Raw genomic sequence first — 17,819 nt, 5'->3', positions numbered from 1 at the left:
TTCCTTTTTACAACTTTTGTCTTTTATAAGCTAATTGTTTCAGAAATTTATTATAGTTAACATAAAACTGATTCACAATAGAACATGGGCTTAAGCCAGATTAGTTGGACTGAGATCTAACCTAAGCAATTTTCATGCTATATGACCTCAGAGAACTTATGGATACTCTCCAAGCCTCAGTTTTGTCAATCTGGAAAGTGGAAGCACTAATAGCAATCACAATGTCAATATAAATGATTACACATCTGGAATGTGCTTAGAAAAAGTACTGGGCACATAGTTGAAGCCCAGTTAATGCTGCTAATAATGCTACTAATGATAATCTTCATCACTAGATTTAATTATATCGTGATATAAACTATAAAAACTATAGCATCAGACCTCATGACAATCATTTCCATCCCATACTTTCCTATGGATCTTCATCTGACCTCAATGAACATGAATCTAATAAATTTCCCTGTGTGTTTAAGATATGAATTACAGACTAGGGAGATGGCTCAGTTGTCAAAGTATCCATTATGCAAGCATGAGGACCTGCGTTCACATTCCCAAAACCCATGCTAAAAGCTGGATGTGTCTGTATGTGCCTAAAATTCCAGCTCTAGGTGGGTGTGACTTGCTGGCCAGGGAGTTTTACCAAATCAGTGAGGCTCTATGTACAGTGAGGGATCCTTTCTCAGAAAAGTAAAGCAGAACACGAAAAAGGAAAATACCCGATGTCAACCTCTGCCTCCACATGCACATTGAAATGACAATCTTTTACATAGATTAGGTGAAGGTAAACAACTAAAGTTAATTTCACCTGCTCCTGTTATGTTAAATTTTTATTGAACTCGGGTCTTAAGGCTTACACAAACAGAGCTTTATCCATTGAGCCATCTCACCAGCCCATTACCTTTTTTTTCATTTATTATTTATTTATTTATTTATTTATTTATTTATTTTTATTTTTTATTTTTTGGTTTTTCGAGACAGGGTTTCTCTGTGTAGCTTTGCGCCTTTTCCTGGAACTCACTTGGTAGCCCAGGCTGGCCTCGAACTCACAGAGATCCGCCTGGCTCTGCCTCCCGAGTGCTGGGATTAAAGGCGTGCGCCACCACCGCCCGGCTATTTATTGGTTTTTTGAGACAGGGTTTCTATGTGTAGTTTTGGTGCCTGTCCTGGATCTCACTCTGTAGACCAGGCTGGCCTTGAACTCATAGAGATCTGCCTGGCTCTGCCTCCCCAAGTGCTGGGATTAAAAGGCTTGTGCCACCACCACCACCTGGCAGCCCATTACTTTTTTAACATAATCCCTAAAATATTTAAACTTATATGTGTGGCTTATATCCTAGCTCTGTTGGATAGTGATACTTCAGTTCACAAAGACAACAAATGTCAAAAGTGGGCTCCATCTCCTTTCCCTCACTCCACTGGCCAGTCCCTTAGGTATAATACAAGCAAGACTTGAAGCTAACAGCTCTGTCCCACTCTCTGAACAGCAGGAGGTTATTCACTGTCATCTCTTTAGATGGCTCTGAATTGAAAGACTCTCTTTTTCTATATCCTGTTTGTCCCATCCCTAAAAAAACTGTCTAAAATCCCTGTGAGCTCTGTGAGTGAAGGAATAGGGGCTGATGGTAGTGTACCTGTACGTGCCCAGGTATACTCGCACTTAGAACACTAGAAGGAAACAGTAGTGTGTAATTATCCACCACTGCCACCCACAGAGGGAAAAAAAGACAACACTAGTAGATCAGTGGGTTGGAAGGACAGACAACTATGGCAGCAGAAGGGGATGGGGAGGAAGTCGCTTTTCTTCTGCAAATCAAACCTTGAAATGAATTGCTTGCTCCCTCTCAGCCACCATAGAAAACAGGAATATCAGAGGCTATCAACGGAAGGCCATTAGGCCAACTCTGTCATGGAGAAGTGCAAGAAACATTGAAGAACAGGAGTCTCTCAGAAAAAAAATACTATTTTTTTAGGGAAAATTAGATTAAGGAGTAGGACAGGACACAAGACCAGAAGCCCTCACGCAGGATCTGACACAATCTCAATCATTGAGATTTTCAGGGACTGAAAACTAAAGTATTATTCATACTATTACCATTTGAGTAAACAAAGTATTGCTGCCCAAGTTAACTGGCCTGGCCTGACCTGCTCCAGTGAATCACTGGGGCTTCTGTTTTGAGTGATAATTGTTTTCTAGAGAGTGAGCTGAGGGACTTGCCACTCAAAGTGTGGTACCTGGAACAGCAGCAGCATGAACACAGAACTTACTAGAAATTGGGACCCTAGACTGAACCAAGTTAAAGAGAACCTTTGCTAAAATGCAGTGAGTTTGCCATCTTGCAATGGGATTCAGCATTTTAACAAGGCCATATGATGTGTTCACATGCTAAGGTTTGAGAAGTACCTGAAGTTTTTAACCTCCTGATTTTCATTTGCTTTAACAAACTCTTCTTGGTAAATAAACAATGATAGTTTTTCAGTCTAAATTAGACTTTCTGGAATTTGCCCCAATGTGGCTCTTTGTTTTTCTTTCTTTCTTTTTTTTGACTGTAGCTAATAATACTGATTTCTCTTTTAACAAGTGCATCAGTGTTTCCAGGTGGTACTTGGATGGAATCCCTGAAACAAGGCTATAAAAAGCCAGACGTTTTTTCTCTTAGAAGTTTCCAACTTAAGTATCCCCTGAGGCAAATAGTTTGTGCATAAGGGAGGCAAATAATTTTATGTGAAAAAAAGATGAATATGTGTATGATTAACATACTACCCTCGTGTATATCAAAATAAATGGAGAAAGTGCCAAAATCAACTTATTTTAGAGTGTCATATCCTGAGACATGAAAAGAGGGTATGTGCACCAAAACTCAGAAAATAAATTTACTACTTCTAATATTAGTTAAAATATGTCTGTCAAACCTCTTCCACTATATAGATTCTTTTACTCATTTGGTGTACTTATATCCTCCTGGTATTTTAGTGTTATCACTGTGATTATTTGATAAAGTTTCCATTTGTTTACTCTGGCCAAAGAGCAACAGAAAACATTTAAGGATATTGAGCATTTTAAAACAAAGCATTTGTTTCTCGGTGGACCTATTTGAAAGAGACCTGTTTATTTAAAAAATTGGGTCTCAAACTTGACATAAATTCCCCAAAGATAGTAAAACCAAATTAACAAAGGAGAGTGTATTTAGATCAGTGGTAGTTAAAAGTAAACTCTAGTATAGGATACATAAAACCACCATTTGGTATTATTATCACTATATAACATCAACCATTTGAACCACCATCGCTTAATAGAATCTATGTCTTTACCTTTAAACTCAATGGTTCTAAACTACCTGTATCCAATATGTTTATTTGTTTATGTCAGATTGATAATACAGTACTTTATCTGCCACTGGTAAAATGTAATTCGTACAAAGAAAATTCACACAAAAGTGTCTAAATCCAAACTTATAACTAAAAAAAACACTCTTAATAGCAAAAGTAGCAATAATAATGACCTAACTAAAAATGAACAAAAGAGCTGGATAGACATTTTCCAAAGACATGCAAATACCCAAGAGGTGTATGAAAATGTCCTACATGTCAGTACTCAGGGAAGTCAAAATCAAAACACAGTGAAATCACACATCATGCCTGTTAAGAGGACTACTGTAAAAGTCAAAAGAGGCAAGTGCATAAAAAATATATAAAAAACTGCACACTGCTGCTTGGAATAAGAATTGGCACTGCCATCGAGGTAAACAGTATAGAAGATCTTCAGAAAATTCAAAATAAGACTACCATAACAATCCAGCCGTTCTACTACTGGTTATATTTCCAAAGGAAATAAAAGTATTTTGTTCAAACACAGCTCAATCTCATGTTCACTGCAGCATTTTTCCTAATAACGAAAACATAGAATCAACCTAGATCATCATCAGTGAGCAAATAGGTAGAAAATGTGTGTGTGTGTGTGTGTGTGTGTGTGTGTGTGTGTGTGTGTGTGTGTGTTATGATGAGTGTCTGTGTATTACTTAACCACAAAACAAGGAAATGCTATCTTTTCCAATAACATAGATAAACTTGGAGGACATCATGCTAAGTGAAATAAGCCAGACACAGAAGGGCAGAAAAGATTTATATGTGTAATCAAAAAAAAAAAAAGGAAGTGCTAGATAAAGAGAATATAACAGTAGTTGACAGTGGCAGAGAATGGAGGATGGGGAAATTTGGTGATGCTGGTCAAATGGTACAAACTTTCATATAAGAATATATAACATGTATAATTGTCAATGATCTTATGCAGAGCATGATGACTTTAGTTACTAACAATGTGTTGCATGCTTCAAATTTGTTAAGAGTACATATTAAGTGTCTATACGTTGTATACCAATTTCCTTCAAAGTTTATTAAGATGTGAGAAGTTCTTTTTTTTTTTTTTTGGTTTTTCGAGACAGGGTTTCTCTGTGTAGCTTTGTGCCTTTCCTGGAACTCGCTTTGGAGACCAGGCTGGCCTCGAACTCACAGAGATCTGCCTGGCTCTGCCTCCCGAGTGGAGAAGTTCTTTTTTAAGGGGGGTTTTTAGACTGGAAATTTTAAAGGAAGATTCCTTAGGAATCAAAAAGTAAACAACTCAGAAACCTGGAGAAGTTCTTGAAACTGACTAGGTATAGTAGGCCCCTCCCTCCCTAAGCTTACGTAATCAGTAAGGATTGCTGAGGAGACAGAGGCCAGGTCTGAAAGACAGAGAACTGCCAAGCTGCATGGAAGTGGCACGGACCAGCTGGCTGCACCAAAGATACTCTAAGCTGTGGAGCTGCATGCATCTCATGCAGTGAGCTCTGGGATTCCAGTCTTTGTGAGTAGCCGCCCATGATGGAGTGGGCTTTCAGTCATTCCTGCTTCTATAAGTAACCCTTCATTCATACACTTATAAGTAGCCCCAGTGAAACTCTAGTAGTTCATTAAGCTGGACTTCGGTGGTGTCATTGCTTTGGTCTGTTGTCAGTTCCCTTCCTGGAGTGAGTAAACACTTGTTCATGGCTCCCCAGAAACAGTGTCACACAATACCATCCCATAGACAAACACAAAACAGTCAATGTGGTGATGGGTATGCTGATTTCATTGTGGTAATCACTTTACAGTGTGTACCAAACCATGACATTATATACATTAAATATATTCAATCTTTATATGTCAAATAAGCCTCAGTAAGGCTTAAAGAAAAAAATAAATACTCTCCTTCAAGGCAGCTGAAACAGATGGAGAAGAACATGTAACCATGGTGATAAATATCTTTAAATTCATGACCTTGAACCTCACCTAGACTTAGATTTTACTCTGCTCTAAGCAGCCATAACAAGTGTCCCCAGTCACAGTGGCCCACTCCTTTGGACAGGCATTGCATACATTTTCTATCTTCAACCCTTCAATATCTGCTCACCATCTCATATTTGATGAACTCTATCCCTATTTCCCTGAAAAACACAAAGAAGCAGAAGAGAACACCTGTGGCTCTCTACACCCTGGAAAGTGGACTATAGACTGTGGATCATCACAACTGTCGGGGCTGCCTAGATGACCACCATTCTGTTTGTCTTTAGCATCTAGGAAGCTCCACTTACCATCTCCTTCTTATCTTCCTGGAAGTGAACATTCACAAACATTTTCCCCACAACATAAGGGAGGGCACTTTCGATAAAGTTAACACATTTGTCCCACTGAGGCAGCAGAGTTGTGGTCCCCTGGATTACCTGCGGAAAATAATCAATACAATTTGAGCTTTGTTTAAATAATATCTATTGCTGGGGGTGGGGGGAGTCAAGCCATCTGAATAAAGCAGTCTACAAAAATACTTCCCACCCCATCTCATACACATGCCAAATAGGAAAGGCCAAGGTGAAATAAGATGGAGAAAATAAAACTCTGTTTGTCCCTAGTTTCTAGCTACAACGAAATGAAAATGTTTTGGCAGTGGAAAAACAATGCATTTTACCTTTATTCTAATTTTCTTCATTAAGCAAAAATATATGGGCAATGGCATAGCTTTTGTGCAGCAAGTCAGGACAGAAAGGGATGCAATTCAAGGATCTAGACAGTACTTAGTATCTATTGAGGAGTGCAGTTCGACCAGGGAAGGTTTAGAATTGTAGGTAATCACAGTTCTTGTTAGCAGACCAGCAGACCATATCTCACCACGAACAACCTGGGGAGCCCATTTACACAGTGTCATAGCAGAGTAAAATACACATGTAAATGCTTTTCCCATCTGCTGTGTTATACCATTATAAGAAAACTTTCATAAACAAGTAAGGGACTTCGGAAGCAGGATTTGAAAGTGCCAAGGTTTACTCTTGGGGATGAAAGCACAGAAATAAATGCTCTGTAAGTTTTCTCTGGAGACTGGAGTGTGCAGGCAGACAGGTAGGGATGGGGGAGGCCCTGAGAGTAGTGGCCTGGAATACCCCACACACAATTTTACAGCCAGGTTGTTAGAATAGGGCAAAAGGGATTAAAGCTTAGATTCATCTCTCCTTCTTTTGCTTTCTGGGAACACGACCCTTCTCAGAGGTAAGGGATGAAGCTATTTTTAAAACCTCCAGAGAAAGTAATCCTACAACCGCCTTTGGCAATTCAATATTATATTTAGCACTTCATGTTCAAAAAACATCCCCTTATACCTAACCTCAAATTTTCACACACCACTTCTTACACCTTGCTCTCTCATTCTCTTCACAGTGGGGGTGGAGAGCAGCTGGGTACCATCTTTTATGTGATCCATAGGAGTTAAAAATACACACACAGCAAAAATACCTACTTGTTTTCTATCTTAACTATTTGATATGGCCTAAATATAAGTAATTATTTCATGCTTATCTAGCCTCTATAAAGTAACTTTTTATATTTTAGTGACTATAAAGGGTCAAAAGTTGCCCCAAATAACCCTATCACTCTCCAAGTATACTAATCACTATAAATTTCTGTATTTGTCAGTTTCTCTAAGAATTAAAATGTATGTTAAATGAAATGAGCTTATAAGATTTGACATTCATTTTTATTTAAATTGATAGAAAAATGTAATACTTTTGAGATCCACAATATCCTTAAGTCCTCTAAGCCATAGCAGAATTAGTTATAAGTCTTAGAAATGCAGATGAAAGTAACATCTGTCTGTGCGAGTTGGGAGGCAACAGAGGTGGGTGAGAAACAAAGACTCAAGAGCCAGGTAAGTGAGGGCAAGAAAATGGATTGAGGCACTTAAGGACATCACAGGAAGAAACTGAAATGGGTCTAGCAGAATTAGGATAAACTTAAGATTGAATATCTAAGTACAGTTAAAGATGCAATTCCAAAACGAAACCAAATGAAAAATGAAGCTGGAACATTCTCTCTATATATAATTAGAACACGGACAAACCTTGAAAACCATAGTTACAGCGAAAGATTGTCAGACTGTATCCATCCAGTCTAATTGAATTTGTGTATCCTTTGAGGCACATCTCCTCTTTCCCAGCCTCCCTCCTCCAATTTCTAGTAACCGCCTTCCTACTCACTGATATTTATCAACTATTTCATATTCCACATATATTTGAGATTATGCAACATTTGTCATACTGTATAAAGTGATCATAGTTAATGGTAATTGCATATTTCAATTTTGATAAAATAGAGCTTTGAGGTTCTCGACACAGAAGTGAAGATATATTGCTGAGATGATGTATATATTCATTATCTTGACTGGATTTTTCTATAATGCATTTGTAGATCAAAACATCACACTGAACCCCACAAATATACACAATTATCACAAGTGTTTGCCAGTGAAAATGTAAAGAAATTAAATGAAATTTGAACTACTTTTAAAGTGATGTATCATTAAGAAACATCAAAACCATAATTTCAGCTAAAAGCACTAAAAACAGTAGAAATGAGATGTTAAAGAGGGATGTTTGAACAAGATTTGATGGCCTAGAGTACAGCTCTAAATATTATTATACAGCCACAATGTAGAGCTTGAGGTACTTTTTACAGGACATAGGTATACCTGAATGAAATGAACTAATGCAAAAAAGTTTAAAGGAGAGTTTAGGCTGCAAGCTCCCTGTATCCCACCCCTAAAGATTTTTTTTTTTACTGGAATGGTTAACATTTGGACTGTTCCAGAATGTATGAAACATTTTGATATCTGTTAACTTACCCTTGAGAATTCCAGCCATCTATATTGAAAGCGCCTGCTTAGGTTTGGAATTCTGGAATAAACCATTCTCCACACCAAATAGTTGGCAATGGTTCTATTAAAGGAGAAAAATGAAAAATTAATATATTTTAGGTCATATCTGATTCCCTGAAAAACACCTTTGGAGAGCTGTTGGCAAGGATAATACAAGGTTAATGAGCACCACCAAAATCAGCTTGAAGATTCCAGCCCCAAGGCATAGGCCTCCCCCCAGGCTCCTGTGCCTGCAAATAGGAATACCTTCAAATTACTAAAGACTTGACCTAATGCCTGTGTATTATTGGCCTTTCAGAAACTAAAATCAAAATATTCATTAATGACAATCATCTAAATTTTTACTTTGTTTCTATAAGCTCTAAGTATGTGAGCCTACACAAGTCATCTAAGCCTTCTTGATTCTTTCCTTGTGAAACAATAAGGATGTTCTCTGCTTCACAATGTGATTGCAAGGTTAAAATAGCAAAGTAATTAACAGAGGGAACTCCTAAGTCTCTGTTGACTTGGAAACATACGGAGAATCTCATATGGTTCGGTAATGCCCTAATCCATAGTTTCAAGACTCTGTTCTAGTTTAAATGTTGCATTTTCTATAAGGACAAGAATCCCTGACCTCAGAAAGATGTGTGGTCTGAGTTCATTTCGAACTCACCAGTGATGATAGATACTTAATGACCCATTCCCTCTTAGCTGTGCCATTACCATGGTGACTAATAACACACATTCCTAAGATGTCTCCTGGGTCATGCAGAAATGTGAACGGCAGTGAGACATGATGATCGTAACCAACTCAACAAGAACAATTCACATGTTCATTTGCATGATACTCTGCCACAGTAGATATGTTCTCCAATGAGCCAAATAGTTTTTGAATATATACAAGTATAGAGATGTTTGTTTTAATTTATATAGACATACAAATTAATATACCAGGAACATTTTTGAGACAAGTTTTCACTGTGTAGCCCATGCTGACCTCAAGTTCATGATCCTTATGCCTATCTCTCTTAAGTGTACTGGGATTACAAGCATGTGCCACCATGCTTGAAGATTTGTGTATTTTTATTTTATGTGCTTAAGTGTTTTGTATGTGTGTTAGTACACCAAATACGTGCAGTGTCTGCAGAAGCCAGAGAAGGTTATAGTCCCCTGGAACGGGAGACTTACTGATGGTTGTAAGTCACCATGTGGCTGCTGATAACTGAACCCAGGTCCTCTGCAAGAGTAGCAAGTGCTCTTAACCATTGAGTCATCTCTCCATCCCCTCAAAGAATTATTTTTAATATATACAGGAATCAAAAATTTTAAAGATAAAATATTTAGGGTCATCAATTAATTTTTCAAACATCATGTCATTTGTACTTTAAGACATATTATCCACATAAAATTATGTTAGTATGACCAGGTATGTAAATATGTGTTTCATATAGTCTTCTTGACTATTTCAGAAAGTTTTGGCATACCCTTGTCAGATCTGACTCAGTCACCACTGTTTTTCCCTTCTGACTAACTAAAATGGCATGGTAGTATAGAAAAGGGACACTGCCATTTTCTTGTTATTAATTTGTACTTCCATTACTAATAATCACTTCAATTCCTGTTTTTCTAAAGGAGGGATTAGGTGGGGGAGGGAGGGCTGAGGGAGAGAGTATAAGGAGAGATGACTGGAATAGGTGGCATTTGGGGGGCAATGTGGAAACCCAGGGCAGTGAAGACCTCCTAGAACCTATGAGGGTGACCCTAGAGAGGTCTCCTAGTAATGGAGGATATGGAGCCATCTTCTGTAGCCAGACTAGGCTTCCAGTGGTGGAACTGGGACTTCAACCCAGCCTCAAAACCTTGGACCCACAACCTGTCCTGACTTTAAGATGCCTGGGGGAAATGGTAGCTCAGAGCTTATGGGAATGGCCAACCAATGACTGGTCTAACTTGAGGCCCAAGCCACAAGAGAGAGCCCATGCCTGACACTGCCTGGATGGCCAGAAACCAGAATCCAGATGGTTCAGAGACCTAGGATAGACCCAAATATGATTGACAAAAAAGTCAATGAAATGATTCTTAAAGATACTCTACTATACTCTTAGATTAGTGCCTAGCCCAATCATCATCAGATGGGAGCAGGTGCAGAAACCCACAAACATTAGGTGGAACTTGGGGAACCCTGCAGAAGACAGGGAGGAAGACTTTTAAGAGTCAGAGGGATCAAGGACACCAGAAAAACACAACCCACAGAATAAACTAAGCAGGGCTCATAGGAACTGAGAGACTGAAGCAGCAATTACAGAGCCTGTGTGGATCTGTGTTAGGCCCTCTGTATATATGCTGTGGCTGTTTAGCTTGGGGGTTTTGTTATATTCCTAATAGGGAGAGGGGGGTGTATCTGACTCTTTTGTCTGTTAACAGGACCCTTTTCCTCCTACTGTGTTGCTATGTACAGCCTTGATATGAAGGTTTATGCCTAGTCTTATTGCATCTTGTTATACCATGTCCAGTTGATATCACTGGGAGGCCTGCTCTTTTCTGAAGGGAAATGGAGTAGCAGCAGTGGATCTGGGGGAGAAGGGAGGTGGGGAAGGACTAATAGGAGGGTAAGGAGGGGTGGGAGAGGAAGCTGCAGTCAGGATGTATCATATGAGAGAAGAATAAAGAAAAATTAAGACAAAAAAGAATTTCTAAGTATTTCAGAATTACTTTTAATGTACAAATGAAAACAAACTAACAATAGTAAACAGTGTGTCCCCTAAGCTATGGGCCCGTGGTCATCAATATAGTAGAACTCTATTAATCATAATTATTTTTTAATTTATAAAATGAAAATACAGACATTCTAAAATTTTCTTCTTGCACCCAAGACCATGCTAGAGTATGCACATATCTCCTCAGAGTCCAACATCCAAATAATTTAAGTCTTGCCCTCAGCCATGTTCTGTTTCGGTAACTAAAAGAAACACGCCATCTTAGGCCTTTCCTTTTTGCCTACACATCCCTACTTCTCAACAAACCAAGAAATTCTCACCAAGCATTTACTGTTGACTCTGCACCTACAGTCAGTGTGATGGTTAACACTGTCAATTTGACAGGCTCTAGAGTCACTTGAGAAACAAGCCTCTAGGCAAGCCTGGGAGAAATTGTCTAGATTGAGTTAACTGAAGTTGGGAGACCCAGCCTGAAGGCCTGCCTATTCTATGGGCAGGAGTGCCAGCTCAAATAAAAAGAAGAAAGCTAGCAGAATACACACATTTACTTCTCTCTGCTTCATGGCTGTAGATGCAATATGAGCAACTGCCTCAAGCACTAGCCACCATGATGACTTCTCCATTATGATAGACTGTACCTGCAAACTGTGAGATGAAATAAGTCCTTCTTTCCTGCTTTTATGGAGTATTTGGTCCCACCAACGTGGAAAGGAACTGATACAGTGGAGAATGAAATATTTTAGCTTACTAGTATATTTTTCTTAACTGTACAGATATACTGTAATATATAAGAGATCCTTCTTTCATGGACTCAACACATCATAAGTACCTAGGTATGAACTAATAGTTCTAGTTACTAGAGAGATGGAGAGGTGAGAAAAAATATTGACTTTGAGATAGTGAAGCTTTTAGATGAATACATAGATAGCTGAAGCTTAGAATCATTTAGTGAAATCTTCATCATACAGTCAGTGGGTTTCAAACAAGTAGACTCAGCTGGAGAGTTTTGATAAGTGAAGATGCTCAGGCCACCCCATGTCAATTAAATCACCAGCTCTAGAGTAATATCTAACACAAATATTATCTTTAAGTCCTGCCCCCACCAAGGCCTATGTATAGTCCACTGTAATAAGCCATGGAGGCTAGGTCAGGGCCAGGTATGTCTAAAGCCTGTGTGCTTTCCCACACACCACACAGTGATATGTGAAAGCTACTAATTCAACAACAGTTTCCTGACCAATCACAAAACTGTGAAAACACTTCACCAGAGGTGCTTTGCAGAAATCTATGGAGATTTAAACAAAATGAATAGTGAGGCCTTTATGGCTATGACCTTACTAAGACAATAGTGTAACAAGGTCTCTGAGAGGTAGAAGATGGAATGCTGCCTGGGAAGCTCACCTGGCGAGACAATGACACTGATGAGTTGTTCCAATGTGTTATAAAATTCCTGACAAAACACTATGGGGTATAGCTTAGGAGTGATAATATCACCACACCCAGAACAGAGATGACCATAATGACTGAATCACTACCACCTAATGATCAGACATGTCAAAAAAAATCAGACTCAGCCACAGCCATTGAAAATGGTCCATTATATCCTTCTTTTGGTCCAAAAAGCATTTTTTCACAATATAGTAATTTCCCCTAATGGTAATAAATAAAGAAAAGAAAATCATCCCAGCAAAGAACCCACCACTAGGACAGCAATGTGAAATTCTTCCCCAAAGCCTCTGACTCAGAAGATTTGCTAATTAAGAAGTTTTTGCTACTCTCCCTCATGTTCTCAACTATCAGAAGTTTATATGTATATTACATTTAAGAGATAAGATAGCTTCTGTGATAGAACAGTGCTGTGGGGTGGCTATTATTATCCCCATTTATAGATGGAGAAAGAAAAGGTCAAAAGTCAAGAGACTTTCAAAGAAGTTCCCAATCTTTCCATCTGAATTTGCATTTACTCTTCCCTCCTCATACCTACCATTTGAAGTGAGCCATAAAGGTTCTCAAGAACCAACGAAGTCTAAAATCCTTTAGACTGTCCAGAAAAATGCCTCAGGCAGTAGTTCTCAAAGTAGTCTTTGGACCAGCAGGTTAGACATCACTGGAAAACTAGGTATATCCCTACCCTAGCTCTATCATTGCATTAATAACTATAGTGATGGGGCCCCAGAAATGTGTGTGTTAACAAGTCCTACACACCCAATTCTGATGTGTGGCATGGCTGAGAACTGACAGTCTAGTAAAATCCCATTTTCTAAACATTCTGAATACATAGCTCAACTAGGACTTTCTAAACCCTAGACCAATCCTTAAATTTTAATGTCAATATATGAATGTCTGTATCTCTGGAGATCTTAATCGATTACAGCTCCTGATTTAGTACATTGGGGACAAAGCCTAAGATTCTCCATTTTAGACAAGCTCTCAGGTCATGATTATACTGCATATCTGTGGACTGACCACACTTTGAAGAGCTAGGTGATCTTAGGAACAGATGAGCATAATGATAGGACCACATAACTGGACACTTTCTGAGTGAGCCTCTAGGAACTTCTGTCTAACAAAGATCATCTAAATGTACATTCTGTTTTAGCTTTTTTTTCTTCTCCTGGTAGGTAGTTCTCTCTCTCTCTCTCTCTCTCTCTCTCTCTCTCTCTCTCTCTCTCTCTCTCTCTCTCTCTCTCACTGTTCTCCCTCTGTCACCATCCCATCCTCTTCCTCTCTCACTCTCATTCAAATTGTATTTTATTGTGTCTTCTCTTTGGCTCCAGTTCTATCACTAATCTCCTCCCATGTTCTCAGCCAACATAGGGCAATCTCACAGTGCTCCAATTTATTAGACCTCAGATCTAGTTTAAGGTAATACTACTCCTCTCATTGTCTCATAGTCCTAGGGATGATGGTAGCTTCTTGATGTTAATAAGAACTTGGATTGGCATTTTGCATCTCATTTTGCTTTTCATTTTTCCCCCATCATCTCTGCAACCACTTCTGTACATATTTTCTCTGTTTGAAATATCACTATGGACTAAATGTGTATCCCTCTAGATTTATATGTTGAAACTGTTACACCAATGCATTGGCATCTGGTTATGGGGCCTTTGGAATTTCATTGGATTTAGATGAGATCATAGAGGCAGAACACTTAGGTCAAGATTTGTGTCATTATAAGACATCCCAGAGAACTTTCTGTTCTCCGCCTATTTTTCCTTTTCTTTTTTTGTCTTTCTCCTCTACACCTCTCTCTCTCTCTCTCTCTCTCTCTCTCTCTCTCTCTCTCTCTCTCTCTCTCTCTCTCTCACACACACACACACACACACACACACACACACACACACACACACATGCCTCTCATTCATAGTCTCTTGTTTCTCAGATCAAATTATCTAATTTGGAGCAATTCTGGGGCAGCCTCAAATCAGAGAATCAGTAGGAAAGATACAGCAAACAGAAAGAGGGGGAAGTCTACATGTCGTTTGCCTTGTGACATGCTGGTAATATTTGCCAATAGCCCTCCAAGAAAAAAAATATTTCCAACATTTGTTAATTTTGATAGTTTATACAATTCCTATCACAGTTTATTTTAAACTATAGGTGTATAATCACTTAACATGGAGTCAGGAAGAGATGGAAGTAACTTGAAGGATGCAGCCCCTCCTTACCTACTCACTTTTTCTCCACTTGGAACATCACCTCTTTTTCTATGGCAACCTCTAGCTTATGCCTCCAATATTACACCCCGACCATTTGCTACCTTGAACTACAAGAGCCAATGTAGTCTCTGTATCTCCACCTCTTGAGGGGGAGTCTCATTGCTCCAGTAATTTTTTATATACTATCTACCAAGAGTCAGTAGTTGGAGATGTGGTTCAATGCTGGAATTCTTGATTAGCACTTGCAAAACATTAGGTTCAATCTGCAGTAGAATAAAAAAAATTCCTGTATTACTGTCATCACACTCAATCATTTAGGAGGGACAGCCCCATCCTACCAGGGGAACAGTAGGCTGGATCTAAGGGTTGAAGCAGCAGTCAAGAAATGAGCAGTTAATACCAACCAAAGGTACTTTGGAACATTAAAAATAACAGGAGAAATCCCAATACTAGCAATATCTAAATAATCAGAGATATGCTACTACATGTTGGCCATCTCTAACCTATAAATACAAAAATCCAAAGTGTCCCCAAATCTGAAACTTTTTGCATATTAACACAAGACTACAAGTGAAAATTTCTATATGACATCATGTGACAGGACACAAAATGCAGGCACACCATATCTATCTTATGATGGAATGACCTTCAGTCTAAGTTTAGGTGTGCACAAACACAAATGCTGAGTTTTGTGTCTACACTGAGATCCCTTCTAATCATGTATTCAGAAAAAAAAATCCAAGCTCTAATCCACACCTGGTACCAAGCATTTTAGATGTGGAATGTTCAACATATATCTCTAAAACCACCCAAAAAGTTTTTTTAAAAGTACCTATTTTGCATACAGGGACATGTATGGAACAAAGCGATGGAATATCAAAACAAATGTGAACCAATTCAGAATATCATCTCTGCTTTTTAATTGTGAATCACTGGACAAATTGTCTTCTATGTAAAAAAAAAAAAGGGGGGGTGGCAATTAGAGAACTTTTCTGAGATGAAAGAATTTTTTTTTTGACTTTTTCAAGACAGGATTTCTCCATGTAGTTTTTGGTGCCTGTCCTGGACCTCGCTCTGTAGACCAGGCTGGCCTCGAACTCACAGAGATCCATCTGCCTGGCTCTGCCTCCTGAGTGCTGGGATTAAAGACGTGCACCACCACTGCCTGGCAAACGTTCATTTTTAATCTTGATGTTAGTCAATGCCAGAATGACCTGTGTATGGTTTCCAACAGCAAATTCTCAGGACAGAGGCAGTACAGAAACACCTAATAGAAGGGCAGATGGGAAGAGGGTGGAAGTAATAAACTAAAGCCTTCCCTATCCATCCTGAGCCCTAAATAGCCTGTCAGCTTCTAGTCTCTAACTTTGAAAGCAGTATCTGTTTTCACATTAGTTCCACCACCCTAGGTATTCAACATGGCCTTTTCCCTCTCTTCTCTACATGGAGAACTATTTCATATCCTTTGGGATTCTGATCACAGGTCATACATGGTGGTAGTAAAGCATATGGTTAATGTCTAGAAACTTTAAAGAATTGCCTAATATGTGAGAGGCACTATGCTGGATTTGAAAAACTACAAAAGCCATTTTACAAAATGCTTGCCTGCCAGTGTTCACTGTGTTGTAGCGAGATGGGGGGAGCTGTAAAAAAAAAAAAAAAAAAAAAGAGGAATCATTTCAAGAAAATGGTATAAACTCTTGGATAAAAGTGTGTCTGGAGAAAATCTCACTCCTTCTCCTCCAGATACACAGATAGACTCCGTTTTCTAGGCTCTCCCACAGCTAGATGTGTCACAAGACTAGGTCATGTCCTATGGAATGTTGGTAGAATTGACTTAGCCCATTTGAAGGCCTTTCAACAAACACCCATACAGTCCTTCACCACCAGCTGAGTGGAGAGAGTACCACAATTCTAGAGGAAGGGCAAGCTACAAGACAGAATGATCCTGTCATATCTGAGAGGACCAGAGGGCAATGAGAGTTTATAGACTCTTTTTACAGCACCTGGCATATACAGTAACTATGGAGACCCAAGAAGACCGTTCCTCAACTACACTTTTCAGATTACACAAGTGAGGACCAAATAAGATCAGCAGGGAATATAGTCCAGTAGTACTTTATTTTGCTCAGCACCATGCAAGGACCTGAGAAACAAAAGATAAAAAGAGGAGTGGAGGGAAGGAGGAGAGGGGGTGGAAGAGAGACAAAGATAAAATGGGGACAGAGGCAAGAAAGAAGACAGATACAAAAAACATTTTAAACATTGATCAGCAATGTAAAACCTTACTGTGAAATGCAAAGTGCTGGCAATCTTTTCAAGATACATATAGTATCTTAAAAATCTCGTAAGTGTACATGGGACTCCCATTGTTTTTTGATGACTTGGTTGTTGAGAAACTGTTTAAAATATCTGAGCATTACACTGATGTTTAAGTGAAATTTTATATGGACATGGTTGCAGGAGTCTTCTATCTAAACGCTCTTCTACAGTTGTCCTTTGTGTTCACATTTGGGTAAGTTATCAATTTAGCATGAACTAGATGAAACTCTCCCTCCAGTTTTTCCTACTGCCTGTTGCTACATAAAGTCCCACGGTTATAAAATATAATCACCACCAGGGTTTTATGGCCCTGGTTATAAATTAAGATTTGGGAAAAATCAAATTAATACCATTTCCAAAAGTCCCTACTATTTTAGAATCAAGTTCAGAGTTACCAGAAGAAACTGACTCCCTAGCTGCTGAACAATGACTACACAGTGTGGCAGACACGTTTTGGTGGAAATCAGCATGTGAATCTAAAATGTGCTCAGCAACTCAGTGCCATATAGAGAAAGAAGAGTACTTGGGTTTCATTTCCAAGTACATGTTGAGCAACCCCAATCAAGTAACCTGAAAACCAAAAGTCTTCAAAATCTACAACTTTTTAAGCAATAATTTTACACTATATACATAGAAAAGTCCAGACATAACCTCCTATGAAGAGTCTCAGTCAAAATATGTACATGCTACAAATATTGTATAAAATTATCAAAGTCTACATGCATATGTTATGCATGAAATATAATGAATTTTATATTTAGACTTGGATCCCATTCCCAAGTATATGACCACTTCTGGGCCCAAGTTCTTTGGATAAGGGATACTTAACACCTATTTTAGAGCTAGGAAATGTTTATAAAGTAGTTTTATAATATAGTGATTCTCCCATTTTCCCCAACCCCCAAAAAGAGAATCATAAAACTATCC

At 38.7% G+C, this 17,819-nt stretch overlaps 1 protein-coding gene across 1 annotated transcript in view; it reads right to left on the bottom strand.

Annotated features, from left to right (window-relative positions):
- Phex (phosphate regulating endopeptidase X-linked) overlaps positions 1-17,819 on the bottom strand; it is a 207,148-nt gene that overhangs the window by 128,901 nt on the left and 60,428 nt on the right. The window contains exons 11-12 of the mRNA XM_052730304.1: positions 8,180-8,273; positions 5,607-5,735 (exon numbers count right to left, since the gene is read on the bottom strand). Of these exons, the coding sequence (XP_052586264.1) occupies positions 5,607-5,735; positions 8,180-8,273 (223 nt within the window). The remainder of the gene's footprint in view (positions 1-5,606; positions 5,736-8,179; positions 8,274-17,819) is intronic.

This window comes from Peromyscus californicus, unplaced genomic scaffold, assembly GCF_007827085.1.
Source record: "Peromyscus californicus insignis strain IS unplaced genomic scaffold, ASM782708v3 Scaffold_10__1_contigs__length_136768540, whole genome shotgun sequence".
Lineage (NCBI taxonomy): Eukaryota > Metazoa > Chordata > Mammalia > Rodentia > Cricetidae > Peromyscus > Peromyscus californicus.
Note: the sequence above shows the minus strand (reverse complement) of the source record. Positions and strands in the feature narration are given on the sequence as shown.